Here is a 25,794-nt window from a genome sequence, read left to right as displayed (position 1 = left end):
TATTACTATTATCAAATTGGAAAACATTTGAATTTTGATCACATGATCCTGGGACTACTAGTAAGGTCGTAAGTGTGAAAAACCGTCATAAATCACTTTTTTCAGGGCTGTAACTTTCAACGGTCACTAAATGATCTGTTGTAAATTGAAGACTACCTGCAATATGTGTACTTGATCCTGATTCCAATAGTTTTCCTCTACCTTCCATTGAAATTTCTCTAATCACTTCACAACTCTGAAGTCTATGCTTCAGAAAGACAGTCATGACGTTAACTACGTTTGTTCATGTTTGGGGCATCATATCAAAGTTAGATATATTTATAAACTCAAAGAGGATACAAGGACAGCATTTAAAATATGAAAATAAATTGGAATCCTCCCATTGGAGGAAGAAAAAAAAACTGTGTGAAAAAATAGATGTTTCGGAAGTAAACCTGCAAACATGAAAAAAAATAAAAATTTGTTCTGTTTCTGTGAAGCATGTGGTTTAATATTTCACTATAACTGAAGTACAAGTTGTGAAGCTGGGTACTTTGAACCTGGGCTTTATTTTTTGTTTTTGTTTCTAGTTTATAATATTTGGAAATTGAAAAAAGAATATATTTGCTACTAGCAAGCTCATTCCTGAAGAAAGAAGAAACGTCGCCATTTATTAGGGCAGCGAATGCTTCAAAATTTATTTAGAAGAGATTTAAGAACAGAGTCTCTCTCCTGGTCATTAAAAATCTCTAACTTTTTTCTCTTCGAGCCTGAAGTCACATTACCAGTAATGGTTGTCCTCAACGTAAGACTGAAATTGAGCCCTGAATTACAGTGGTAAGTTGCTGCAGTCACAAGTCGAGGCATCATGTGACTGGACCCAAATTTTCAACATTTTTAGAGTAGTTGTTAAGCAAATGCTGTAGTCGTTAAGCGACTGCTGAAGTCATTAAGTGTTCGCTGGGGCGCTGCAAACAGTTCTAAAGGTAATCAGTTGCCAAGAATCCAAAATGGGATCATGTGATCATGGAGGTGGGGATATGCGGACACCATAATGATTAAAATAAGTCATAAGTAGTTCTGGGTCAGTTCTTCATAATTTCAAATGGTCATTAAGCAAGCAGTCATAAATCGAGGACTACCTATAACGATTAAATAATAGTATTTTATTAGGGAAAACCCTCAGAGCTGTTAGATCTGTAAGGGGAGAGGAGGGGCTGCCCTGGGCCTTCCTGAGCCAGGGCATGGGAGGAGGTGATGCACGTCTGGCCAGCCTTATTGGAGCCATGTCCCAGTCAAGCGGGGCATCCACTGGCACACGTCCAGCTTGGGAGGAGCTGAAAGGGGAGCGCGAGCCCTGCACATGATCAGAGCCTCCGCAGCCCCGAGGGGAGAGTGCACTATGTCCCCTCCCCTCCCTGGAGACCCTGTGTGAGGAGCCCTTCCTTGGGCAGGGGGTTGGTCTAAAAGCCACACCCTAGGAGTGTATGATTCCTTCTGTGCTTTGTGCCACACTGATGGTGCTTCTCTGTTGTTCCTGTTCCCACATGAAAGGAAGAGGCCAAAGGCCACCAAAGGAGTCAGCCACCGGGCCGCCCAGACACTGCTAAACCCAGGTGAGCTGCCCTCCTTGGGTAGGTTTAGAATGTGGCCCTTGTTTACCTAGTTGCCGAGGCAACGAGGTTGTCAGTTTCCCTGAAAAGCCACCAACCAGGGCCCAACTGCCCATTCTCCCTTCGTGCAGTGAAAAGACAAACAGCTGCTTGGGGTCATGGCTGTACGGAGGTTTTTTAGAGTAAGTGTGGCCGTCTCAGCTGCCAAGAAACTGGCAGTAGTAGGGGAGAAAGTCATGCTTCGCAACTCTTCCGACTGGCTCATCTCTATTTCTCTTTTCTTCACAGAACGTCTGGAAAAGTTGTTCGGCGCTCTTCTGCTGCAGGAAGAGCGACGTAGAGGACCTTCCTGTGCCTCCTGACAGGTACCACCCCCTTCTCCTCAAACCCTGGGCATGGTGGGGCACCACTGATGGACTGCAGGGTCTCTAACAGCCTCTCCCCAAGATGGCTGTCTCTCGGCAAGCGGCTTGCAGAGGCCAAAAGATGGGAAGGCTGACTGGCTGGCTGGTCTTAGAAAGGAGAGGCAGAGCTAGATGGATATTTTTTGACATGTCATCTTTTTCTTTCGGTCAGAACTGACGAGGCACATGAACAGGCGGACCAGAAGGGAGAATGGTGGACACAGATTCGTGTGTCCGATGGACGCAGGCCTTCCTCCCACGGGGTAAGGATGCTTCTGCGACATGGCCAGTCAGGGCTCATCCCTCATAACCGGATGGGGAAAGGGAGGAATTCTCACTTGGGGGAACCTGGCCAGCCTAGCAAAAGCAAGAGGAGCCTTTTGGATTCATGGAAAGTTCTTGATGGCTTCCTATCAGCCAAATCTTCCATGATCTGCTTTGTCTTTCCCTGTTGAATGCAGTCTGTCCCTCCTGGGGAAGATAAACGTTCCACAACATGCAGGGGACTTTTAATTTATACTTTCAATTGTTACTTGCAGGGTTTGATGGGTGTTCGTGCCACCGCCCGGAGCCCCAGGAAGGAAGAGGTGATGCCAGTTCTCATTTCAGTGAGGTAGGTGTTCGCAGATTAAGTATTCTGAACCCCCCTAAAAGGCAGCCGCAGTAAAGCCCTAAAGAGAAGGGCTCGAAGAAACCTTTGCAGAGGCAGGGGGGGCATCGCATGGCTAGTTTTGATCTTTGGCCCTTCATTCTCTCCCTAGAAATGAGAAGATAGCGAAGTGGAGTCCGCGGCTCTCAACCATCTGGGAGACCTGCACTGAGTCGGTAAGCCCAGACCAGCTCCTCACCATGGCAATGGCAGAAGCCCTTTCGCTGTGGATTTGTTGATATGCCAACATTTGTAATATTTGCATTGTTATTTCAGGATCCTTCGGAAGAATACCGACCAAGAGAGGTGCAGGAGGAAAGCAGTGCCTGCCTATCAAGGTAGGTAACACCTCAGAGGGTGAAGCTTTTGCAGAGAGGAGGCATCTCTGACCTCTGCCTCTGCTTCTGCTAAAGGAAGAATCAAAGGCCAATCTCCTTGGCAGGCCAGCTGGAAGGGTTCTTAGAGCCTCCACGTCACCACTTTTTTAAAAAGGGCCCATGGCTGTTTTTGATGTTTGGCTCCTTCGTTTCTCTCCCCAGAGAGGAAAAGGACGAGCACTGGAGGCCGCGACTCCCCCCCAGATCAGAGACCTGCAGAGAATCGGTAAGGCGCGAACAACTTCTACCCCACTAAACGAAGAACCATTGTCTCTGTGGAGATGCCAACAGACCGAATCTTTGCCTTTTTATTTCAGGACGAAGAAGACCAGCCGGCGGAGGAGCAGCTCTCTCCTACTGGGGAGAAGACGCATACTTCGGAGGTAAGAAAGTCTTGGCAATGGGGCCGATGGAGGCTCTCTTGCTGTTGGCGCACAGGGCCTGAATGCACCCTATCCTTTAGCAATCTTATTGGGATGCAGAAAGCTTAGGATTTATCCTCGATACTGTCATTTGCAGGATTCGATGGAAGTCCTGGTGGGCTCCCGGAACAACAGCCTGGAGGATTTTGACTCCATTTCTGCCCTCTGGGATGAGGAGTCTGAGGGAAGCTGGGAGCAGGCTGCAGAGGCTTCGGAGGCCAGCCTTTCGTCCAGTCCGTGGGTAAGACAGACAAAGTGTTTTCTCTTGGGGAGGGATAGAGTCCCTCTAGTCAGTTCTCCTAATCTGAGTGAACTGTGCTGGAGAGCTCTGGGCAGTGGATAAAGGTGACACCTGGCCCTTGGGACAAGGTACTTAGGCTAACTAGAAGCACCCAAGCTGTGTTGCGATTGATTTACTGCAAACCAGAAGGGAAGGGCCAATTCAGTGGACTGGGGTCCTAAATAGATATGGCCCATCCTGTTTATCCCTTTCATTTTTCTGCATCATCCTCTCCAGCAACCAGCTGTTTCCAGGCAGGGCTTTAACGGGCAGAGTGGGTGGGAGTGGGGATTGCAACAGAAGCATTGTTTCTGATGGGAATCCCAAATCAATTGGGCCCCTTTTAGAAATTCTGAGTCTACTTTCATTGATGGATAAAAAGTCATCATTGTCATTCACAGGATTCTCCCGAAGAAGGGGAAGCCTCGCTGGACACTGTCAGCAGCCTGGAGGAGGACTCCCTGGACCTCAGTCTCTAATTAAAAGAGGTACCTATTTTAGCCTCTTTGTGGATCAATGCCTTGCTCAAGGAAACAATGAGCTCTGACGGGCAGGGTCACCCAAGTCAGACAGGTCATAGTGCAGAGTGCTGACATAACGTGGTGCACTGGAAAAGGAAATGGCAACCCTCTCCTTACTTTTGATACCCCACAAAAAGTATCAAAAGTAACTCCAGAAAGAACAAAGTTTGTATACTTTTATAGAAAGAGTGTGGTACTAAGAATAGCCTTTGATTCCTCCCCCAGACGCTTCCCCAGATGCCTCTCCAGAAGGCAGATCGGAGGAGGATGAACCAGTCCCAGGCACATCAGGAGGTGAGTTGGCCAATGCCTCCGAACAGCCAGCGGAGAGTGATGTGGCTGAAGCACAGCTGCAGCAGGAGAGCCCTGAAACTTCCGGGCAGCTGCAGATGGTTAGCTTTGAGCAGGAACTGCTTTCTGCATTATCCGAGAACAACTAGGGAAGAGAAAAGGCAGGAGCAGCAAAGGGCGGTTCTTTCACTCACGAGGAGGTAGTCTTGCCTTTCTTGATGGGCTGCACCAGAAGCTGGCAATTGAGCACAGCAGACAAATGGAGGCCATGCTGGGAACAATGCATTCATGACTAGGGGGTTGGAGTAGAAGACCTCCAAGGTCCCTTCCAACTCTTGGTATTCTATCTGCATATAGACGGATGGCGGAATCAGCCCCAGCGGCGAAGCCCTGCGAGGAGCCACTTTCCAACGAGGAAGTTCCTGCGTCTTGTTAATGTTATTGTTGTAATTCTTTTTGTTGTACCTGTTGTTGTTGTGCATCTTCTTGTTTTTGTTCTTGTTGTTTGAGAATAAAACTAAAAAATTCTTTATATCTGCTAATTTAGTTTAAACCTAGTTTCATTACACTTTTGTTAGGAATAACAAACTTTTCATTAAATGCAGAATTTCAGCAAACTTCTTTGTCTGTTTTCTCATATTTTTTCCACTGTTCTATGGGATACAGTGATTAGTATTCACTTACAATATTAATGGAAACCTGACACTTCCAGAGGTTCCTCAGCTACGCGCAAGTAGTCCTCAACTTACAACAATTGATCCACAAATTTATCTTTTAAATACAACATTTGTTTAGTGACTTTTGCCCCATTTTACGACCTTTCTTCCCACAGTTGTTAAGCAGATCACTGCAGTTGTTAAGATAGTAACACAGTTGTTAAGAGAATATGGCTTCCCCATTGTTTTTGCTTGCCAGAAGGACTCAAAAGTTGATCACATGACCCCGGGACACTGCTACAGTCATAAACATGAGTCAGTTGCCAAGCATCTGAATATCGATCATGTGACTAAGGGGCTACTGCAACGGACGTAAGTGTGAAACAAGATCATAAGTCCCTTTTTACAGTGCCGTTGTAACTTTGAACAGTCACTAAGTGAACTGTCGTAAGTGGAGGATTACCTGTACTTTCTGAACATCAACCAGTGTATTGTCTAGTAAGAAGGAGAATTTTGTTCAGCAACATCAGGAAGATCTGTCCTTGGACCATCATGATTGGAGGCACAGAAAGCACTGTAGATCTGCTATGGGGGCAGAAAGTTTGCATTCTTCCAGAAGAAGGAATTTTACAGAAGAATACCCAAGTTACACTGGCTAAGAGGCAATAATTTCTTGCAACTCATGCTAGATTGTTGCACACACTAGCAAAATACCGTATATAAGATACACAAATGGGACAGCTAAAATGGCAAGGAAAGTGTATGTCCTATCCAGACGTGAACAATTTCCATGCCAGTGATTTCCATTAAACTGTAAATAAAAATGATCATGTGAATGGCACCATAGCATACCTTGCTTTGTTATTCTCCTCTCAGTAACCTTGTTAATTGGTACTACATTTTCCATTGAAAAAGATGTGTTGCTTCACGTTTAGTAAGAATAAGAATATAAGGTATTTAGGGCTTGGATTCAAAGGCTTGATGTTTGCCCTCTCCCCCATCTGCACTCATGCAATTGCATTGTGGGCAATCAGCAACCAGATCACATTCAGAGCTTTTTGCAGCATCCCACAATCACGTGACTACAGCTTACAATGTTTTGCTGGCGTTGACTACCAATATCGGGTAAAAAATGCCCATTCTGAAAAATGGGTACACTTAACGACTGCAGCTTTCATTTAATGACCGCTGCAAACACCGTTGTAGAATAGGTTTGGTCACATGATGTCTTACTTAATCACCAGTAAGACTTACCGTATTAATTCCAGACTGGTATTAGGTGCCAAATGCTATTACTCTTTTTTTAAAGATATGAAAGATTATCAGTATTATCCTCTGTGCATCTCCATCTACAAAACCGCATTTGCATACAGCTCTGCAATTCACCCCTCTAACCGATTTTCTCTGGAGAGGTGAGCGCAACTCCCAGACTGGCCATTTCTCTCCATGTAAATGGTGGCCTGACAGCGACTGCAATCTGACCGCTTATAGAGAGGCACCAATTTCATCTGGCACAGGCAAACACATGTCAACTTCCCAACCAAAAGTACAAGTAGTGCTCGACTTACAACCACAATGGAGCCTAAAATTTCTGTTGTCAAGAGAGACATTTGTTAATGGAATTTTGCCCCATTTTATGACCTTTCTTGCCACAGTTATTAAGTGAATCACTCCAGTTCATAAGCGAGTAACCTGGTTGTTAAGTGAATCTGGCTTCCCCATTGACTTTGCTTGTCAGAAGGTCACAAAAGGAGGTGACATGACCTTGGGACACAGGAACGGTCATAAGTATGAACCAGTTGCCAAGCATCTGAATTTTGATCACAGAATCATGGGGATGCTGCAAAGGGGGTAACTGTGAAAAACGAACATATGTCACTTTTTTCAGTGACGTTGTAACTTCGAATGGTCACTAAATGAACAGTGGTAAGTTGAGGACTTCCTGTAATTTGGAGGGCTATTTCTTCTATAGACAAGGAGCACTGATGATGTCTTGCAATATACATCTTAAAATAAATAACCAACCTGGAAACATTTTTGGAATACGAGTTTACTTACAGAAGAAAGATTCTATATTTACCATTTAATAATAGGCTGGAAGATAAAACACCAAAAAGATATTTATCAGAGGCCATAAAAGTCACTTAGAAGCTGAATTTAACAGAATGACAGAGTTGGAAGGGACCTTGGAGATCTTTTAGTCCAACCTCCTAGAATTCCAGAAGTGAAGAAGGGGTTTCCAAGTTGAAAAAAAAGTACTCATGTGTTGTTGTTGTTTTCATCAAAGGAGTCAATTTAGCCATCTCTGCTACCTCCATCAACTTTTGCAACCATTCCTCCATTGTGGAGATCGAAATGTCCTTCCCTTTTTGTACATAAAGTAGTCTTGCTACCATCAACGTATATAACATTGAAGTTCCATCATTGTTTCCAAGTCTTTTTTCCATTAAGCCAAAAAGAACAGTTTCTGCTTTTACCTTTATAGTCACTTTCAGAATTTTCTGTATTAGAATAGAAATCCTACTCCAATATTTCTTTACTTTATCACATGTCCACCGTAAATGATAAAAGCTCCCTTGGGCCAGGATGTTTTTCAGGGGGCTGTGAATGTAGACACGAGTTGCCTCTGGTGTGATGCGTATTTTGGTCGTTGATGATGCCGACAATATTGCAATGATTAATGTTAATTATTATTTACTGCCAAAAGTCATATTGCAAATGGGTACCTATATATATTGAAATAGAAAAAGCTTTATTGATTATCTAGAGATAACTCCCAAATTTTCAGCATTTTCCAAGTTCCCCACATCCCAATGCCACTCAAGCACTGCTCTAGGCCGCTGACCACAGTAACCGAGCTACACAAATATTGTATAGTAAGGATGGGTTGTCAAAATGAAATACAATAACAGAAGAACGAATCCTCCTTTATCAGAAGTCCTAGGAGGCAAAGAATGCATAAATGCAGAAGAAAAGTTTGATTTTTAAGAGACACCAGAGCTGTTATTTCAATCAGTGCATTCCCCAATGTTATTGCCATGTGATAACAACAACAAGGGCCAGAATGCAATAGGTCTGTCACTAACAACTATGGAAAACCCGCTACTTGCCATTTCCACGATTCTTCTCATAAAGTCTAGTCATTTGCTAAATCCACTAAATACGATGACTGAGCAGCTACTGTTTTACCATAATATCCTACAAAAGAGAGAAAGGCATGATAACAAAGAGAATCTAAGATGTCATGTTGAGATAAATTAAGGAAGTGCGAATGGCTATAGCTCTTTCCCACCTTTACAAAGCCGTTGTTTTAGTAGAGTGTATTGAGAGGAAACGAAGAACCCTGCAAAATTATACTGGGTTATCCAGTTGGTTACATGGAGGTTAAGTGAATCTGGCTTCTGCATTGATTTTGCTTTTCAAACTGTTGCAAAAGGTGAACACGTCACCTTAGGACACAGCAAGAGTCATAAGTATGAACATAAGTATGTCAAGGATCTAACGTTTGATCACGTCACACTATAAGTGTGAAAAATGATCATAAGTCACTTTTTTGCTGTTGTCATAACTTTAAACGGTCACTAAGTGAACGGTAGGAGGTTGAGGACTACCTGTACTAGTCTAGCTCAATCTTGACATAAGGTTAAATAATAAATGTAAAGGTTTGGCCTGACAGCTGAAGAAAATGTAAAGACCAGCCACTACATTCTGCCAGCGAAGCAGAAAAGAAAGGGAACTAACAGGATGAGGAACAATTCTGGGCCAGGACAATTTAAACAACAATTAGCATTAGGTCTCAGAAACAGCAAACAGGTGTTGAAACACACACAAACTGAGGATCCCACGTCACACTGTACATCACATCATGCCCCACTGTAAACTGAGGGCATATACAGTTTCTCATTTTAAAATATACATGATGCTTCGCTTCAAGGGTTAGAGGGCCTAGACCAGGGGGAGGAAACCTTGGCTCTTTTTTGACTCGTGGACTCCAACTGCCAGAATTCCTGAGCCAGCCATGCTGAGGAGAAATGGAGAGGTTTCCAATCTGAGCCATGCTGGCTCAGGAATTCTGGGAGTTGAAATCCACGAGTCATAAAAGAGCCAAGGTTGCCTACCCATGGCCTAGACATTGGTTGATAACATAGATATTTCTCAAATTTATATTATATTGTTTTATTAGTCTAGATGAAATGTTAATATATATTGCAAATCCAGGTATGATATGCCACATACTAAACAAATAAACACACACAAACAGAGAGAGAGGGAGAAAGAGAGAGAGAGAGAGAGAGAGACAGAGAGAGACAGAGAGAGAGAGAGAGAGACAGAGAGAGGGAAATTGGAACAGAGATTTAAAGATTTGCTCCCAAATGGGAAATATCCAGTGTAACCATTCCTTCCTGTTGCCTTGCCTTGTTTTGCGCTGGTATTTATCACCACCAGCATCCTATTTATAGTTATTTATGGAATTTTGTATTTGCCCACAATTGTCTTCACTGCAAAAAAGTGTGGAAACAATTGACAATATTACCTGTCTCAGCCCGAGGGGTGACTAAAACAGCACAAACCGCAGGGACTAAAGACCTTCCTCAGCTCAGGACGGAGTTTTAGGCCCTGTGTTGGGAAAGGAGGAGGCCATTTCTGTTGTCCAGAAATTCAGTGAGTGGTGATTGGATCTTGGATTCATCAATCAAAGGACAGTAACACTGAGTTCCTCCACTTAGTTTATATTCATGTTTATGTTTATACATTTACAATCTTTCTTGCCACAGCTGTTAAGTGAATCAAGTTGTTAAGTTAGTAACAGGGTTGTTAAGTGAATCTGGCTTCTGTAAGGATTTTGATTTTCAAACTGTTGCAAAAGGCGATCGCATGACCTTCGGACATAGCAACAGTCATAAGTATGAACAAATGACAAAATTAGTGGACCAGAGGAATGCTGTGGATATAATTTACTATTACTATTATCAAATTGGAAAACATTTGAATTTTGATCACATGATCCTGGGACTACTAGTAAGGTCGTAAGTGTGAAAAACCGTCATAAATCACTTTTTTCAGGGCTGTAACTTTCAACGGTCACTAAATGATCTGTTGTAAATTGAAGACTACCTGCAATATGTGTACTTGATCCTGCTTCCAATAGTTTTCCTCTACCTTCCATTGAAATTTCTCTAATCACTTCACAACTCTGAAGTCTATGCTTCAGAAAGACAGTCATGACGTTAACTACGTTTGTTCCTGTTTGGGGCATCATATCAAAGTTAGATATATTTATAAACTCAAAGAGGATACAAGGACAGCATTTAAAATATGAAAATAAATTGGAATCCTCCCATTGGAGGAAGAAAAAAAAACTGTGTGAAACAATAGATGTTTCGGAAGTAAACCTGCAAACATGAAAAAAAATAAAAATTTGTTCTGTTTCCGTGAAGCATGTGGTTTAATATTTCACTATAACTGAAGTACAAGTTGTGAAGCTGGGTACTTTGAACCTGGGCTTTATTTTTTGTTTTTGTTTCTAGTTTATAATATTTGGAAATTGAAAAAAGAATATATTTGCTACTAGCAAGCTCATTCCTGAAGAAAGAAGAAACGTCGCCATTTATTAGGGCAGCGAATGCTTCAAAATTTATTTAGAAGAGATTTAAGAACAGAGTCTCTCTCCTGGTCATTAAAAATCTCTAACTTTTTTCTCTTCGAGCCTGAAGTCACATTACCAGTAATGGTTGTCCTCAACGTAAGACTGAAATTGAGCCCTGAATTACAGTGGTAAGTTGCTGCAGTCACAAGTCGAGGCATCATGTGACTGGACCCAAATTTTCAACATTTTTAGAGTAGTTGTTAAGCAAATGCTGTAGTCGTTAAGCGAATGCTGAAGTCATTAAGTGTTCGCTGGGGCGCTGCAAACAGTTCTAAAGGTAATCAGTTGCCAAGAATCCAAAATGGGATCATGTGATCATGGAGGTGGGGATATGCGGACACCATAATGATTAAAATAAGTCATAAGTAGTTCTGGGTCAGTTCTTCATAATTTCAAATGGTCATTAAGCAAGCAGTCATAAATCGAGGACTACCTATAACGATTAAATAATAGTATTTTATTAGGGAAAACCCTCAGAGCTGTTAGATCTGTAAGGGGAGAGGAGGGGCTGCCCTGGGCCTTCCTGAGCCAGGGCATGGGAGGAGGTGATGCACGTCTGGCCAGCCTTATTGGAGCCATGTCCCAGTCAAGCGGGGCATCCACTGGCACACGTCCAGCTTGGGAGGAGCTGAAAGGGGAGCGCGAGCCCTGCACATGATCAGAGCCTCCGCAGCCCCGAGGGGAGAGTGCACTATGTCCCCTCCCCTCCCTGGAGACCCTGTGTGAGGAGCCCTTCCTTGGGCAGGGGGTTGGTCTAAAAGCCACACCCTAGGATTGTATGATTCCTTCTGTGCTTTGTGCCACAATGATGGTGCTTCTCTGTTGTTCCTGTTCCCACATGAAAGGAAGAGGCCAAAGGCCACCAAAGGAGTCAGCCACCGGGCCGCCCAGACACTGCTAAACCCAGGTGAGCTGCCCTCCTTGGGTAGGTTTAGAATGTGGCCCTTGTTTACCTAGTTGCCGAGGCAACGAGGTTGTCAGTTTCCCTGAAAAGCCACCAACCAGGGCCCAACTGCCCATTCTCCCTTCGTGCAGTGAAAGGACAAACAGCTGCTTGGGGTCATGGCTGTACGGAGGTTTTTTAGAGTAAGTGTGGCCGTCTCAGCTGCCAAGAAACTGGCAGTAGTAGGGGAGAAAGTCATGCTTCGCAACTCTTCCGACTGGCTCATCTCTATTTCTCTTTTCTTCACAGAACATCTGGAAAAGATGTTCGGCGCTCTTCTGCTGCAGGAAGAGCGACGTAGAGGACCTTCCTGTGCCTCCTGACAGGTACCACCCCCTTCTCCTCAAACCCTGGGCATGGTGGGGCACCACTGATGGACTGCAGGGTCTCTAACAGCCTCTCCCCAAGATGGCTTTCTCTCGGCAAGCGGCTTGCAGAGGCCAAAAGATGGGAAGGCTGACTGGCTGGCTGGTCTTAGAAAGGAGAGGCAGAGCTAGATGGATATTTTTTGACATGTCATCTTTTTCTTTCGGTCAGAACTGACGAGGCACATGAACAGGCGGACCAGAAGGGAGAATGGTGGACACAGATTCGTGTGTCCGATGGACGCAGGCCTTCCTCCCAAGGGGTAAGGATGCTTCTGCGACATGGCCAGTCAGGGCTCATCCCTCATAACCGGATGGGGAAAGGGAGGAATTCTCACTTGGGGGAACCTGGCCAGCCTAGCAAAAGCAAGAGGAGCCTTTTGGATTCATGGAAAGATCTTGATGGCTTCCTATCAGCCAAATCTTCCATGATCTGCTTTGTCTTTCCCTGTTGAATGCAGTCTTTCCCTCCTGGGGAAGATAAACGTTCCACAACATGCAGGGGACTTTTAATTTATACTTTCAATTGTTACTTGCAGGGTTTGATGGGTGTTCGTGCCACCGCCCGGAGCCCCAGGAAGGAAGAGGTGATGCCAGTTCTCATTTCAGTGAGGTAGGTGTTCGCAGATTAAGTATTCTGAACCCCCCTAAAAGGCAGCCGCAGTAAAGCCCTAAAGAGAAGGGCTAGAAGAAACCTTTGCAGAGGCAGGGGGGGCATCGCATGGCTAGTTTTGATCTTTGGCCCTTCATTCTCTCCCTAGAAATGAGAAGATAGCGAAGTGGAGGCCGCGGCTCTCAACCATCTGGGAGACCTGCACTGAGTCGGTAAGCCCAGACCAGCTCCTCACCATGGCAATGGCAGAAGCCCTTTCGCTGTGGATTTGTTGATATGCCAACATTTGTAATATTTGCATTGTTATTTCAGGATCCTTCGGAAGAATACCGACCAAGAGAGGTGCAGGAGGAAAGCAGTGCCTGCCTATCAAGGTAGGTAACACCTCAGAGGGTGAAGCCTTTGCAGAGAGGAGGCATCTCTGACCTCTGCCTCTGCTTCTGCTAAAGGAAGAATCAAAGGCCAATCTCCTTGGCAGGCCAGCTGGAAGGGTTCTTAGAGCCTCCACGTCACCACTTTTTTAAAAAGGGCCCATGGCTGTTTTTGATGTTTGGCTCCTTCGTTTCTCTCCCCAGAGAGGAAAAGGAAGAGCACTGGAGGCCGCGACTCCCCCCCAGATCAGAGACCTGCAGAGAATCGGTAAGGCGCGAACAACTTCTACCCCACTAAACGAAGAACCATTGTCTCTGTGGAGATGCCAACAGACAGAATCTTTGCCTTTTTATTTCAGGACGAAGAAGACCAGCCGGCGGAGGAGCAGCTCTCTCCTACTGGGGAGAAGACGCATACTTCGGAGGTAAGAAAGTCTTGGCAATGGGGCCGATGGAGGCTCTCTTGCTGTTGGCGCACAGGGCCTGAATGCACCCTATCCTTTAGCAATCTTATTGGGATGCAGAAAGCTTAGGATTTATCCTCGATACTGTCATTTGCAGGATTCGATGGAAGTCCTGGTGGGCTCCCGGAACAACAGCCTGGAGGATTTTGACTCCATTTCTGCCCTCTTGGATGAGGAGTCTGAGGGAAGCTGGGAGCAGGCTGCAGAGGCTTCGGAGGCCAGCCTTTCGTCCAGTCCGTGGGTAAGACAGACAAAGTGTTTTCTCTTGGGGAGGGATAGAGTCCCTCTATTCAGTTCTCCTAATCTGAGTGAACTGTGCTGGAGAGCTCTGGGCAGTGGATAAAGGTGACACCTGGCCCTTGGGACAAGGTACTTAGGCTAACTAGAAGCACCCAAGCTGTGTTGCGATTGATTTACTGCAAACCAGAAGGGAAGGGCCAATTCAGTGGACTGGGGTCCTAAATAGATATGGCCCACCCTGTTTATCCCTTTCATTTTTCTGCATCATCCTCTCCAGCAACCAGCTGTTTCCAGGCAGGGCTTTAACGGGCAGAGTGGGTGGGAGTGGGGATTGGAACAGAAGCATTGTTTCTGATGGGAATCCCAAATCAATCGGGCCCCTTTTAGAAATTCTGAGTCTACTTTCATTGATGGATAAAAAGTCATCATTGTCATTCACAGGATTCTCCCGAAGAAGGGGAAGCCTCGCTGGACAATGTCAGCAGCCTGGAGGAGGACTCCCTGGACCTCAGTCTCTAATTAAAAGAGGTACCTATTTTAGCCTCTTTGTGGATCAATGCCTTGCTCAAGGAAACAATGAGCTCTGACGGGCAGGGTCACCCAAGTCAGACAGGTCATAGTGCAGAGTGCTGACATAACGTGGTGCACTGGAAAAGGAAATGGCAACCCTCTCCTTACTTTTGATACCCCACAAAAAGTATCAAAAGTAACTCCAGAAAGAACAAAGTTTGTATACTTTTATAGAAAGAGTGTGGTACTAAGAATAGCCTTTGATTCCTCCCCCAGACGCTTCCCCAGATGCCTCTCCAGAAGGCAGATCGGAGGAGGATGAACCAGTCCCAGGCACATCAGGAGGTGAGTTGGCCAATGCCTCCGAACAGCCAGCGGAGAGTGATTTGGCTGAAGCACAGCTGCAGCAGGAGAGCCCTGAAACTTCCGGGCAGCTGCAGATGGTTAGCTTTGAGCAGGAACTGCTTTCTGCATTATCCGAGAACAACTAGGGAAGAGAAAAGGCAGGAGCAGCAAAGGGCGGTTCTTTCACTCACGAGGAGGTAGTCTTGCCTTTCTTGATGGGCTGCACCAGAAGCTGGCAATTGAGCACAGCAGACAAATGGAGGCCATGCTGGGAACAATGCATTCATGACTAGGGGGTTGGAGTAGAAGACCTCCAAGGTCCCTTCCAACTCTTGGTATTCTGTTCTGGTATTCTATCTGCATATAGACGGATGGCGGAATCAGCCCCAGCGGCGAAGCCCTGCGAGGAGCCACTTTCCAACGAGGAAGTTCCTGAGTCTTGTTAATGTTATTGTTGTAATTCTTTTTGTTGTACCTGTTGTTGTTGTGCATCTTCTTGTTTTTGTTCTTGTTGTTTGAGAATAAAACTAAAAAATTCTTTATATCTGCTAATTTAGTTTAAACCTAGTTTCATTACACTTTTGTTAGGAATAACAAACTTTTCATTAAATGCAGAATTTCAGCAAACTTCTTTGTCTGTTTTCTCGTATTTTTTCCACCGTTCTATGGGATACAGTGATTAGTATTCACTTACAATATTAATGGAAACCTGACACTTCCAGAGGTTCCTCAGCTACGCGCAAGTAGTCCTCAACTTACCACAATTGATCCACAAATTTATCTTTTAAATACAACATTTGTTTAGTGACTTTTGCCCCATTTTACGACCTTTCTTCCCACAGTTGTTAAGCAGATCACTGCAGTTGTTAAGATAGTAATACAGTTGTTAAGAGAATGTGGCTTCCCCATTGTTTTTGCTTGCCAGAAGGACTCAAAAGTTGATCACATGACCCCGGGACACTGCTACAGTCATAAACATGAGTCAGTTGCCAAGCATCTGAATATCGATCATGTGACTAAGGGGCTACTGCAACGGACGTAAGTGTGAAACAAGATCATAAGTCCCTTTTTACAGTGCCGTTGTAACTTTGAATAGTCACTAAGTGAACTGTCGTAAGTGGAGGATTACCTGTACTTTCTGAACATCAACCAGTGTATTGTCTAGTAAGAAGGAGAATTTTGTTCAGCAACATCAGGAAGATCTGTCCTTGGAACATCATGATTGGAGGCACAGAAAGCACTGTAGATCTGCTATGGGGGCAGAAAGTTTGCATTCTTCCAGAAGAAGGAATATTACAGAAGAATACCCAAGTTACACTGGCTAAGAGGCAATAATTTCTTGCAACTCATGCTAGATTGTTGCACACACTAGCAAAATACTGTATATAAGATACACAAATGGGACAGCTAAAATGGCAAGGAAAGTGTATGTCCTATCCAGACGTGAACAATTTCCATGCCAGTGATTTCCATTAAACTGTAAATAAAAATGATCATGTGAATGGCAACATAGCATACCTTGCTTTGTTATTCTCCTCTCAGTAACCTTGTTAATTGGTACTACATTTTCCATTGAAAAAGATGTGTTGCTTCACGTTTAGTAAGAATAAGAATATAAGGTATTTAGGGCTTGGATTCAAAGGCTTGATGTTTGCCCTCTCCCCCATCTGCACTCATGCAATTGCATTGTGGGCAATCAGCAACCAGATCACATTCAGAGCTTTTTGCAGCATCCCACAATCATGTGACTACAGCTTACAATGTTTTGCTGGCATTGACTACCAATATCTGGTAAAAAATGCCCATTCTGAAAAATGGGTACACTTAACGACTGCAGCTTTCATTTAATGACCGCTGCAAACACCGTTGTAGAATAGGTTTGGTCACATGATGTCTTACTTAATCACCAGTAAGACTTACCGTCTTAATTCCAGACTGGTATTAGGTGCCAAATGCTATTACTCTTTTTTTAAAGATATGAAAGATTATCAGTATTATCCTCTGTGCATCTCCATCTACAAAACCGCATTTGCATACAGCTCTGCAATTCAACCCCTCTAACCGATTTTCTCTGGAGAGGTGAGCGCAACTCCCAGACTGGCCATTTCTCTCCATGTAAATGGTGGCCTGACAGCGACTGCAATCTGACCGCTTATAGAGAGGCACCAATTTCATCTGGCACAGGCAAACACATGTCAACTTCCCAACCAAAAGTACAAGTAGTGCTCGACTTACAACCACAATGGAGCCTAAAATTTCTGTTGTCAAGAGAGACATTTGTTAATGGAATTTTGCCCCATTTTATGACCTTTCTTGCCACAGTTATTAAGTGAATCACTCCAGTTCATAAGCGAGTAACCTGGTTGTTAAGTGAATCTGGCTTCCCCATTGACTTTGCTTGTCAGAAGGTCACAAAAGGAGGTGACATGACCTTGGGACACAGGAACGGTCATAAGTATGAACCAGTTGCCAAGCATCTGAATTTTGATCACAGAATCATGGGGATGCTGCAAAGGGGGTAACTGTGAAAAACGAACATATGTCACTTTTTTCAGTGACGTTGTAACTTCGAATGGTCACTAAATGAACAGTGGTAAGTTGAGGACTTCCTGTAATTTGGAGGGCTATTTCTTCTATAGACAAGGAGCACTGATGATGTCTTGCAATATACATCTTAAAATAAATAACCAACCTGGAAACATTTTTGGAATACGAGTTTACTTACAGAAGAAAGATTCTATATTTACCATTTAATAATAGGCTGGAAGATAAAACCCCAAAAAGATATTTATCAGAGGCCATAAAAGTCACTTAGAAGCTGAATTTAACAGAATGACAGAGTTGGAAGGGACCTTGGAGATCTTTTAGTCCAACCTCCTAGAATTCCAGAAGTGAAGAAGGGGTTTCCAAGTTGAAAAAAAAGTACTCATGTGTTGTTGTTGTTTTCATCAAAGGAGTCAATTTAGCCATCTCTGCTACCTCCATCAACTTTTGCAACCATTCCTCCATTGTGGAGATCGAAATGTCCTTCCCTTTTTGTACATAAAGTAGTCTGGCTACCATCAACGTATATAACATTGAAGTTCCATCATTGTTTCCAAGTCTTTTTTCCATTAAGCCAAAAAGAACAGTTTCTGCTTTTACCTTTATATTCACTTTCAGAATTTTCTGTATTAGAATAGAAATCCTACTCCAATATTTCTTTACTTTATCACATGTCCACCGTAAATGATAAAAGCTCCCTTGGGCCAGGATGTTTTTCAGGGGGCTGTGAATGTAGACACGAGTTGCCTCTGGTGTGATGCGTATTTTGGTCGTTGATGATGCCGACAATATTGCAATGATTAATGTTAATTATTATTTACTGCCAAAAGTCATATTGCAAATGGGTACCTATATATATTGAAATAGAAAAAGCTTTATTGATTATCTAGAGATAACTCCCAACTTTTCAGCATTTTCCAAGTTCCCCACATCCCAATGCCACTCAAGCACTGCTCTAGGCCGCTGACCACAGTAACCGAGCTACACAAATATTGTATAGTAAGGATGGGTTGTCAAAATGAAATACAATAACAGAAGAACGAATCCTCCTTTATCAGAAGTCCTAGGAGGCAAAGAATGCATAAATGCAGAAGAAAAGTTTGATTTTTAAGAGACACCAGAGCTGTTATTTCAATCAGTGCATTCCCCAATGTTATTGCCATGTGATAACAACAACAAGGGCCAGAATGCAATAGGTCTGTCACTAACAACTATGGAAAACCCGCTACTTGCCATTTCCACGATTCTTCTCATAAAGTCTAGTCATTTGCTAAATCCACTAAATACGATGACTGAGCAGCTACTGTTTTACCATAATATCCTACAAAACAGAGAAAGGCATGATAAAAAAGAGAATCTAAGATGTCATGTTGAGATAAATTAAGGAAGTGCGAATGGCTATAGCTCTTTCCCACCTTTACAAAGCCGTTGTTTTAGTAGAGTGTATTGAGAGGAAACGAAGAACCCTGCAAAATTATACTGGGTTATCCAGTTGGTTACATGGAGGTTAAGTGAATCTGGCTTCTGCATTGATTTTGCTTTTCAAACTGTTGCAAAAGGTGAACACGTCACCTTAGGACACAGCAAGAGTCATAAGTATGAACATAAGTATGTCAAGGATCTAACGTTTGATCACGTCACACTATAAGTGTGAAAAATGATCATAAGTCACTTTTTTGCTGTTGTCATAACTTTAAACGGTCACTAAGTGAACGGTAGGAGGTTGAGGACTACCTGTACTAGTCTAGCTCAATCTTGACATAAGGTTAAATAATAAATGTAAAGGTTTGGCCTGACAGCTGAAGAAAATGTAAAGACCAGCCACTACATTCTGCCAGCGAAGCAGAAAAGAAAGGGAACTAACAGGATGAGGAACAATTCTGGGCCAGGACAATTTAAACAACAATTAGCATTAGGTCTCAGAAACAGCAAACAGGTGTTGAAACACACACAAACTGAGGATCCCATGTCACACTGTACATCACATCATGCCCCACTGTAAACTGAGGGCATATACAGTTTCTCATTTTAAAATATACATGATGCTTCGCTTCAAGGGTTAGAGGGCCTAGACCAGGGGGAGGAAACCTTGGCTCTTTTTTGACTCGTGGACTCCAACTGCCAGAATTCCTGAGCCAGACATGCTGAGGAGAAATGGAGAGGTTTCCAATCTGAGCCATGCTGGCTCAGGAATTCTGGGAGTTGAAATCCACGAGTCATAAAAGAGCCAAGGTTGCCTACCCATGGCCTAGACATTGGTTGATAACATAGATATTTCTCAAATTTATATTATATTGTTTTATTAGTCTAGATGAAATGTTAATATATATTGCAAATCCAGGTATGATATGCCACATACTAAACAAATAAACACACACAAACAGAGAGAGAGGGAGAAAGAGAGAGAGAGAGAGAGAGAGACAGAGAGAGACAGAGAGAGAGAGAGAGAGACAGAGAGAGGGAAATTGGAACAGAGATTTAAAGATTTGCTCCCAAATGGGAAATATCCAGTGTAACCATTCCTTCCTGTTGCCTTGCCTTGTTTTGCGCTGGTATTTATCACCACCAGCATCCTATTTATAGTTATTTATGGAATTTTGTATTTGCCCACAATTGTCTTCACTGCAAAAAAGTGTGGAAACAATTGACAATATTACCTGTCTCAGCCCGAGGGGTGACTAAAACAGCACAAACCGCAGGGACTAAAGACCTTCCTCAGCTCAGGACGGAGTTTTAGGCCCTGTGTTGGGAAAGGAGGAGGCCATTTCTGTTGTCCAGAAATTCAGTGAGTGGTGATTGGATCTTGGATTCATCAATCAAAGGACAGTAACACTGAGTTCCTCCACTTAGTTTATATTCATGTTTATGTTTATACATTTACAATCTTTCTTGCCACAGCTGTTAAGTGAATCAAGTTGTTAAGTTAGTAACAGGGTTGTTAAGTGAATCTGGCTTCTGTAAGGATTTTGATTTTCAAACTGTTGCAAAAGGCGATCGCATGACCTTCGGACATAGCAACAGTCATAAGTATGAACAAATGACAAAATTAGTGGACCAGAGGAATGCTGTGGATATAATTTACTATTACTATTATCAAATTGGAAAACATTTGAATTTTGATCACATGATCCTGGGACTACTAATAAGGTCGTAAGTGTGAAAAACCGTCATAAATCACTTTTTTCAGGGCTGTAACTTTCAACGGTCACTAAATGATCTGTTGTAAATTGAAGACTACCTGCAATATGTGTACTTGATCCTGCTTCCAATAGTTTTCCTCTACCTTCCATTGAAATTTCTCTAATCACTTCACAACTCTGAAGTCTATGCTTCAGAAAGACAGTCATGACGTTAACTACGTTTGTTCCTGTTTGGGGCATCATATCAAAGTTAGATATATTTATAAACTCAAAGAGGATACAAGGACAGCATTTAAAATATGAAAATAAATTGGAATCCTCCCATTGGAGGAAGAAAAAAAAACTGTGTGAAACAATAGATGTTTCGGAAGTAAACCTGCAAACATGAAAAAAAATAAAAATTTGTTCTGTTTCCGTGAAGCATGTGGTTTAATATTTCACTATAACTGAAGTACAAGTTGTGAAGCTGGGTACTTTGAACCTGGGCTTTATTTTTTGTTTTTGTTTCTAGTTTATAATATTTGGAAATTGAAAAAAGAATATATTTGCTACTAGCAAGCTCATTCCTGAAGAAAGAAGAAACGTCGCCATTTATTAGGGCAGCGAATGCTTCAAAATTTATTTAGAAGAGATTTAAGAACAGAGTCTCTCTCCTGGTCATTAAAAATCTCTAACTTTTTTCTCTTCGAGCCTGAAGTCACATTACCAGTAATGGTTGTCCTCAACGTAAGACTGAAATTGAGCCCTGAATTACAGTGGTAAGTTGCTGCAGTCACAAGTCGAGGCATCATGTGACTGGACCCAAATTTTCAACATTTTTAGAGTAGTTGTTAAGCAAATGCTGTAGTCGTTAAGCGAATGCTGAAGTCATTAAGTGTTCGCTGGGGCGCTGCAAACAGTTCTAAAGGTAATCAGTTGCCAAGAATCCAAAATGGGATCATGTGATCATGGAGGTGGGGATATGCGGACACCATAATGATTAAAATAAGTCATAAGTAGTTCTGGGTCAGTTCTTCATAATTTCAAATGGTCATTAGGCAAGCAGTCATAAATCGAGGACTACCTATAACGATTAAATAATAGTATTTTATTAGGGAAAACCCTCAGAGCTGTTAGATCTGTAAGGGGAGAGGAGGGGCTGCCCTGGGCCTTCCTGAGCCAGGGCATGGGAGGAGGTGATGCACGTCTGGCCAGCCTTATTGGAGCCATGTCCCAGTCAAGCGGGGCATCCACTGGCACACGTCCAGCTTGGGAGGAGCTGAAAGGGGAGCGCGAGCCCTGCACATGATCAGAGCCTCCGCAGCCCCGAGGGGAGAGTGCACTATGTCCCCTCCCCTCCCTGGAGACCCTGTGTGAGGAGCCCTTCCTTGGGCAGGGGGTTGGTCTAAAAGCCACACCCTAGGATTGTATGATTCCTTCTGTGCTTTGTGCCACAATGATGGTGCTTCTCTGTTGTTCCTGTTCCCACATGAAAGGAAGAGGCCAAAGGCCACCAAAGGAGTCAGCCACCGGGCCGCCCAGACACTGCTAAACCCAGGTGAGCTGCCCTCCTTGGGTAGGTTTAGAATGTGGCCCTTGTTTACCTAGTTGCCGAGGCAACGAGGTTGTCAGTTTCCCTGAAAAGCCACCAACCAGGGCCCAACTGCCCATTCTCCCTTCGTGCAGTGAAAGGACAAACAGCTGCTTGGGGTCATGGCTGTACGGAGGTTTTTTAGAGTAAGTGTGGCCGTCTCAGCTGCCAAGAAACTGGCAGTAGTAGGGGAGAAAGTCATGCTTCGCAACTCTTCCGACTGGCTCATCTCTATTTCTCTTTTCTTCACAGAACATCTGGAAAAGATGTTCGGCGCTCTTCTGCTGCAGGAAGAGCGACGTAGAGGACCTTCCTGTGCCTCCTGACAGGTACCACCCCCTTCTCCTCAAACCCTGGGCATGGTGGGGCACCACTGATGGACTGCAGGGTCTCTAACAGCCTCTCCCCAAGATGGCTTTCTCTCGGCAAGCGGCTTGCAGAGGCCAAAAGATGGGAAGGCTGACTGGCTGGCTGGTCTTAGAAAGGAGAGGCAGAGCTAGATGGATATTTTTTGACATGTCATCTTTTTCTTTCGGTCAGAACTGACGAGGCACATGAACAGGCGGACCAGAAGGGAGAATGGTGGACACAGATTCGTGTGTCCGATGGACGCAGGCCTTCCTCCCAAGGGGTAAGGATGCTTCTGCGACATGGCCAGTCAGGGCTCATCCCTCATAACCGGATGGGGAAAGGGAGGAATTCTCACTTGGGGGAACCTGGCCAGCCTAGCAAAAGCAAGAGGAGCCTTTTGGATTCATGGAAAGTTCTTGATGGCTTCCTATCAGCCAAATCTTCCATGATCTGCTTTGTCTTTCCCTGTTGAATGCAGTCTTTCCCTCCTGGGGAAGATAAACGTTCCACAACATGCAGGGGACTTTTAATTTATACTTTCAATTGTTACTTGCAGGGTTTGATGGGTGTTCGTGCCACCGCCCGGAGCCCCAGGAAGGAAGAGGTGATGCCAGTTCTCATTTCAGTGAGGTAGGTGTTCGCAGATGAAGTATTCTGAAGCCCCCTAAAAGGCAGCCGCAGTAAAGCCCTAAAGAGACGGGCTAGAAGAAACCTTTGCAGAGGCAGGGGGGGCATCGCATGGCTAGTTTTGATCTTTGGCCCTTCATTCTCTCCCTAGAAATGAGAAGATAGCGAAGTGGAGGCCGCGGCTCTCAACCATCTGGGAGACCTGCATTGAGTCGGTAAGCCCAGACCAGCTCCTCACCATGGCAATGGCAGAAGCCCTTTCGCTGTGGATTTGTTGATATGCCAACATTTGTAATATTTGCATTGTTATTTCAGGATCCTTCGGAAGAATACCGACCAAGAGAGGTGCAGGAGGAAAGCAGTGCCTGCCTATCAAGGTAGGTAACACCTCAGAGGGTGAAGCCTTTGCAGAGAGGAGGCATCTCTGACCTCTGCCTCTGCTTCTGCTAAAGGAAGAATCAAAGGCCAATCTCCTTGGCAGGCCAGCTGGAAGGGTTCTTAGAGCCTCCACGTCACCACTTTTTTAAAAAGGGCCCATGGCTGTTTTTGATGTTTGGCTCCTTCGTTTCTCTCCCCAGAGAGGAAAAGGAAGAGCACTGGAGGCCGCGACTCCCCCCCAGATCAGAGACCTGCAGAGAATCGGTAAGGCGCGAACAACTTCTACCCCACTAAACGAAGAACCATTGTCTCTGTGGAGATGCCAACAGACAGAATCTTTGCCTTTTTATTTCAGGACGAAGAAGACCAGCCGGCGGAGGAGCAGCTCTCTCCTACTGGGGAGAAGACGCATACTTCGGAGGTAAGAAAGTCTTGGCAATGGGGCCGATGGAGGCTCTCTTGCTGTTGGCGCACAGGGCCTGAATGCACCCTATCCTTTAGCAATCTTATTGGGATGCAGAAAGCTTAGGATTTATCCTCGATACTGTCATTTGCAGGATTCGATGGAAGTCCTGGTGGGCTCCCGGAACAACAGCCTGGAGGATTTTGACTCCATTTCTGCCCTCTTGGATGAGGAGTCTGAGGGAAGCTGGGAGCAGGCTGCAGAGGCTTCGGAGGCCAGCCTTTCGTCCAGTCCGTGGGTAAGACAGACAAAGTGTTTTCTCTTGGGGAGGGATAGAGTCCCTCTATTCAGTTCTCCTAATCTGAGTGAACTGTGCTGGAGAGCTCTGGGCAGTGGATAAAGGTGACACCTGGCCCTTGGGACAAGGTACTTAGGCTAACTAGAAGCACCCAAGCTGTGTTGCGATTGATTTACTGCAAACCAGAAGGGAAGGGCCAATTCAGTGGACTGGGGTCCTAAATAGATATGGCCCACCCTGTTTATCCCTTTCATTTTTCTGCATCATCCTCTCCAGCAACCAGCTGTTTCCAGGCAGGGCTTTAACGGGCAGAGTGGGTGGGAGTGGGGATTGCAACAGAAGCATTGTTTCTGATGGGAATCCCAAATCAATCGGGCCCCTTTTAGAAATTCTGAGTCTACTTTCATTGATGGATAAAAAGTCATCATTGTCATTCACAGGATTCTCCCGAAGAAGGGGAAGCCTCGCTGGACAATGTCAGCAGCCTGGAGGAGGACTCCCTGGACCTCAGTCTCTAATTAAAAGAGGTACCTATTTTAGCCTCTTTGTGGATCAATGCCTTGCTCAAGGAAACAATGAGCTCTGACGGGCAGGGTCACCCAAGTCAGACAGGTCATAGTGCAGAGTGCTGACATAACGTGGTGCACTGGAAAAGGAAATGGCAACCCTCTCCTTACTTTTGATACCCCACAAAAAGTATCAAAAGTAACTCCAGAAAGAACAAAGTTTGTATACTTTTATAGAAAGAGTGTGGTACTAAGAATAGCCTTTGATTCCTCCCCCAGACGCTTCCCCAGATGCCTCTCCAGAAGGCAGATCGGAGGAGGATGAACCAGTCCCAGGCACATCAGGAGGTGAGTTGGCCAATGCCTCCGAGCAGCCAGCGGAGAGTGATTTGGCTGAAGCACAGCTGCAGCAGGAGAGCCCTGAAACTTCCGGGCAGCTGCAGATGGTTAGCTTTGAGCAGGAACTGCTTTCTGCATTATCCGAGAACAACTAGGGAAGAGAAAAGGCAGGAGCAGCAAAGGGCGGTTCTTTCACTCACGAGGAGGTAGTCTTGCCTTTCTTGATGGGCTGCACCAGAAGCTGGCAATTGAGCACAGCAGACAAATGGAGGCCATGCTGGGAACAATGCATTCATGACTAGGGGGTTGGAGTAGAAGACCTCCAAGGTCCCTTCCAACTCTTGGTATTCTGTTCTGGTATTCTATCTGCATATAGACGGATGGCGGAATCAGCCCCAGCGGCGAAGCCCTGCGAGGAGCCACTTTCCAACGAGGAAGTTCCTGCGTCTTGTTAATGTTATTGTTGTAATTCTTTTTGTTGTACCTGTTGTTGTTGTGCATCTTCTTGTTTTTGTTCTTGTTGTTTGAGAATAAAACTAAAAAATTCTTTATATCTGCTAATTTAGTTTAAACCTAGTTTCATTACACTTTTGTTAGGAATAACAAACTTTTCATTAAATGCAGAATTTCAGCAAACTTCTTTGTCTGTTTTCTCGTATTTTTTCCACCGTTCTATGGGATACAGTGATTAGTATTCACTTACAATATTAATGGAAACCTGACACTTCCAGAGGTTCCTCAGCTACGCGCAAGTAGTCCTCAACTTACCACAATTGAACCACAAATTTATCTTTTAAATACAACATTTGTTTAGTGACTTTTGCCCCATTTTACAACCTTTCTTCCCACAGTTGTTAAGCAGATCACTGCAGTTGTTAAGATAGTAACACAGTTGTTAAGAGAATATGGCTTCCCCATTGTTTTTGCTTGCCAGAAGGACTCAAAAGT

General features: G+C 44.2%; 2 protein-coding genes and 1 long non-coding RNA gene across 6 annotated transcripts; all 3 read left to right on the top strand.

The window, feature by feature from the left end:
* The first annotated feature begins 479 nt into the window (after window positions 1-479).
* LOC120298765 lies at window positions 480-2,221 on the top strand. Its single transcript, XR_005554205.1, has 4 exons — window positions 480-816; window positions 1,534-1,595; window positions 1,881-1,957; window positions 2,169-2,221. It is a non-coding gene; the product is annotated as an uncharacterized LOC120298765 (long non-coding RNA).
* A 7,998-nt stretch (window positions 2,222-10,219) lies between these two features.
* On the top strand, window positions 10,220-15,456 carry LOC120298774. Of its 2 annotated transcripts, XM_039322807.1 has the most exons (12): window positions 10,220-10,967; window positions 11,685-11,925; window positions 12,032-12,108; window positions 12,320-12,410; window positions 12,687-12,760; window positions 12,909-12,972; window positions 13,073-13,134; window positions 13,336-13,399; window positions 13,491-13,556; window positions 13,693-13,836; window positions 14,277-14,363; window positions 14,622-15,456. In XM_039322807.1, the coding sequence occupies exons 2-11, from the start codon at window positions 11,902-11,904 to the stop codon at window positions 14,352-14,354; spliced, it is 744 nt and encodes a 247-aa protein (XP_039178741.1). In that variant the 5' UTR covers window positions 10,220-10,967; window positions 11,685-11,901; the 3' UTR covers window positions 14,355-14,363; window positions 14,622-15,456. The 2 variants fall into 2 exon arrangements, with proteins under 2 accessions (XP_039178741.1, XP_039178743.1); XM_039322809.1 differs by having other exon boundaries at window positions 11,685-11,746; window positions 12,320-12,760.
* Window positions 15,457-20,352: 4,896 nt separating this feature from the next.
* On the top strand, window positions 20,353-25,588 carry LOC120298773. Of its 3 annotated transcripts, XR_005554209.1 has the most exons (13): window positions 20,353-21,132; window positions 21,850-22,090; window positions 22,197-22,273; window positions 22,485-22,575; window positions 22,852-22,925; window positions 23,074-23,137; window positions 23,238-23,299; window positions 23,501-23,564; window positions 23,656-23,721; window positions 23,858-24,001; window positions 24,442-24,528; window positions 24,787-24,855; window positions 25,223-25,588. XR_005554209.1 is itself a non-coding variant. In XM_039322806.1 (11 exons), exons 1-10 carry the CDS (start codon window positions 22,067-22,069, stop codon window positions 24,517-24,519), a joined length of 744 nt encoding a protein of 247 aa, XP_039178740.1. In that variant the 5' UTR covers window positions 20,353-22,066; the 3' UTR covers window positions 24,520-24,528; window positions 24,787-25,588. The 3 variants fall into 3 exon arrangements, 1 of the variants encoding a protein (XP_039178740.1); XR_005554210.1 differs by having other exon boundaries at window positions 21,850-21,911; window positions 22,485-22,925; XM_039322806.1 differs by having other exon boundaries at window positions 20,353-22,090; window positions 24,787-25,588.
* The last annotated feature ends 206 nt before the right edge of the window (window positions 25,589-25,794 follow it).

Source organism: Crotalus tigris, unplaced genomic scaffold (assembly GCF_016545835.1).
Source record: "Crotalus tigris isolate CLP2741 ecotype Arizona unplaced genomic scaffold, ASM1654583v1 scf7180000024124.1850442, whole genome shotgun sequence".
Taxonomy (NCBI): Eukaryota; Metazoa; Chordata; class Lepidosauria; order Squamata; family Viperidae; genus Crotalus; species Crotalus tigris.
This window is presented reverse-complemented; position numbering and strand designations above follow the sequence as displayed.

Coding starts and splice junctions, on each gene's coding strand:
- LOC120298774 (XM_039322807.1), top strand. CDS start 11,902: ATGGCTGTACGGAGGTTTTTTAGA. Junction 12,109..12,319: donor CTTCCTGTGCCTCCTGACAG/GTACCACCCCCT, acceptor TCTTTCGGTCAG/AACTGACGAGGCACATGAAC. Junction 12,411..12,686: donor GCAGGCCTTCCTCCCAAGGG/GTAAGGATGCTT, acceptor TGTTACTTGCAG/GGTTTGATGGGTGTTCGTGC.
- LOC120298773 (XM_039322806.1), top strand. CDS start 22,067: ATGGCTGTACGGAGGTTTTTTAGA. Junction 23,138..23,237: donor GGGAGACCTGCATTGAGTCG/GTAAGCCCAGAC, acceptor TTGTTATTTCAG/GATCCTTCGGAAGAATACCG. Junction 23,722..23,857: donor AGAAGACGCATACTTCGGAG/GTAAGAAAGTCT, acceptor TGTCATTTGCAG/GATTCGATGGAAGTCCTGGT.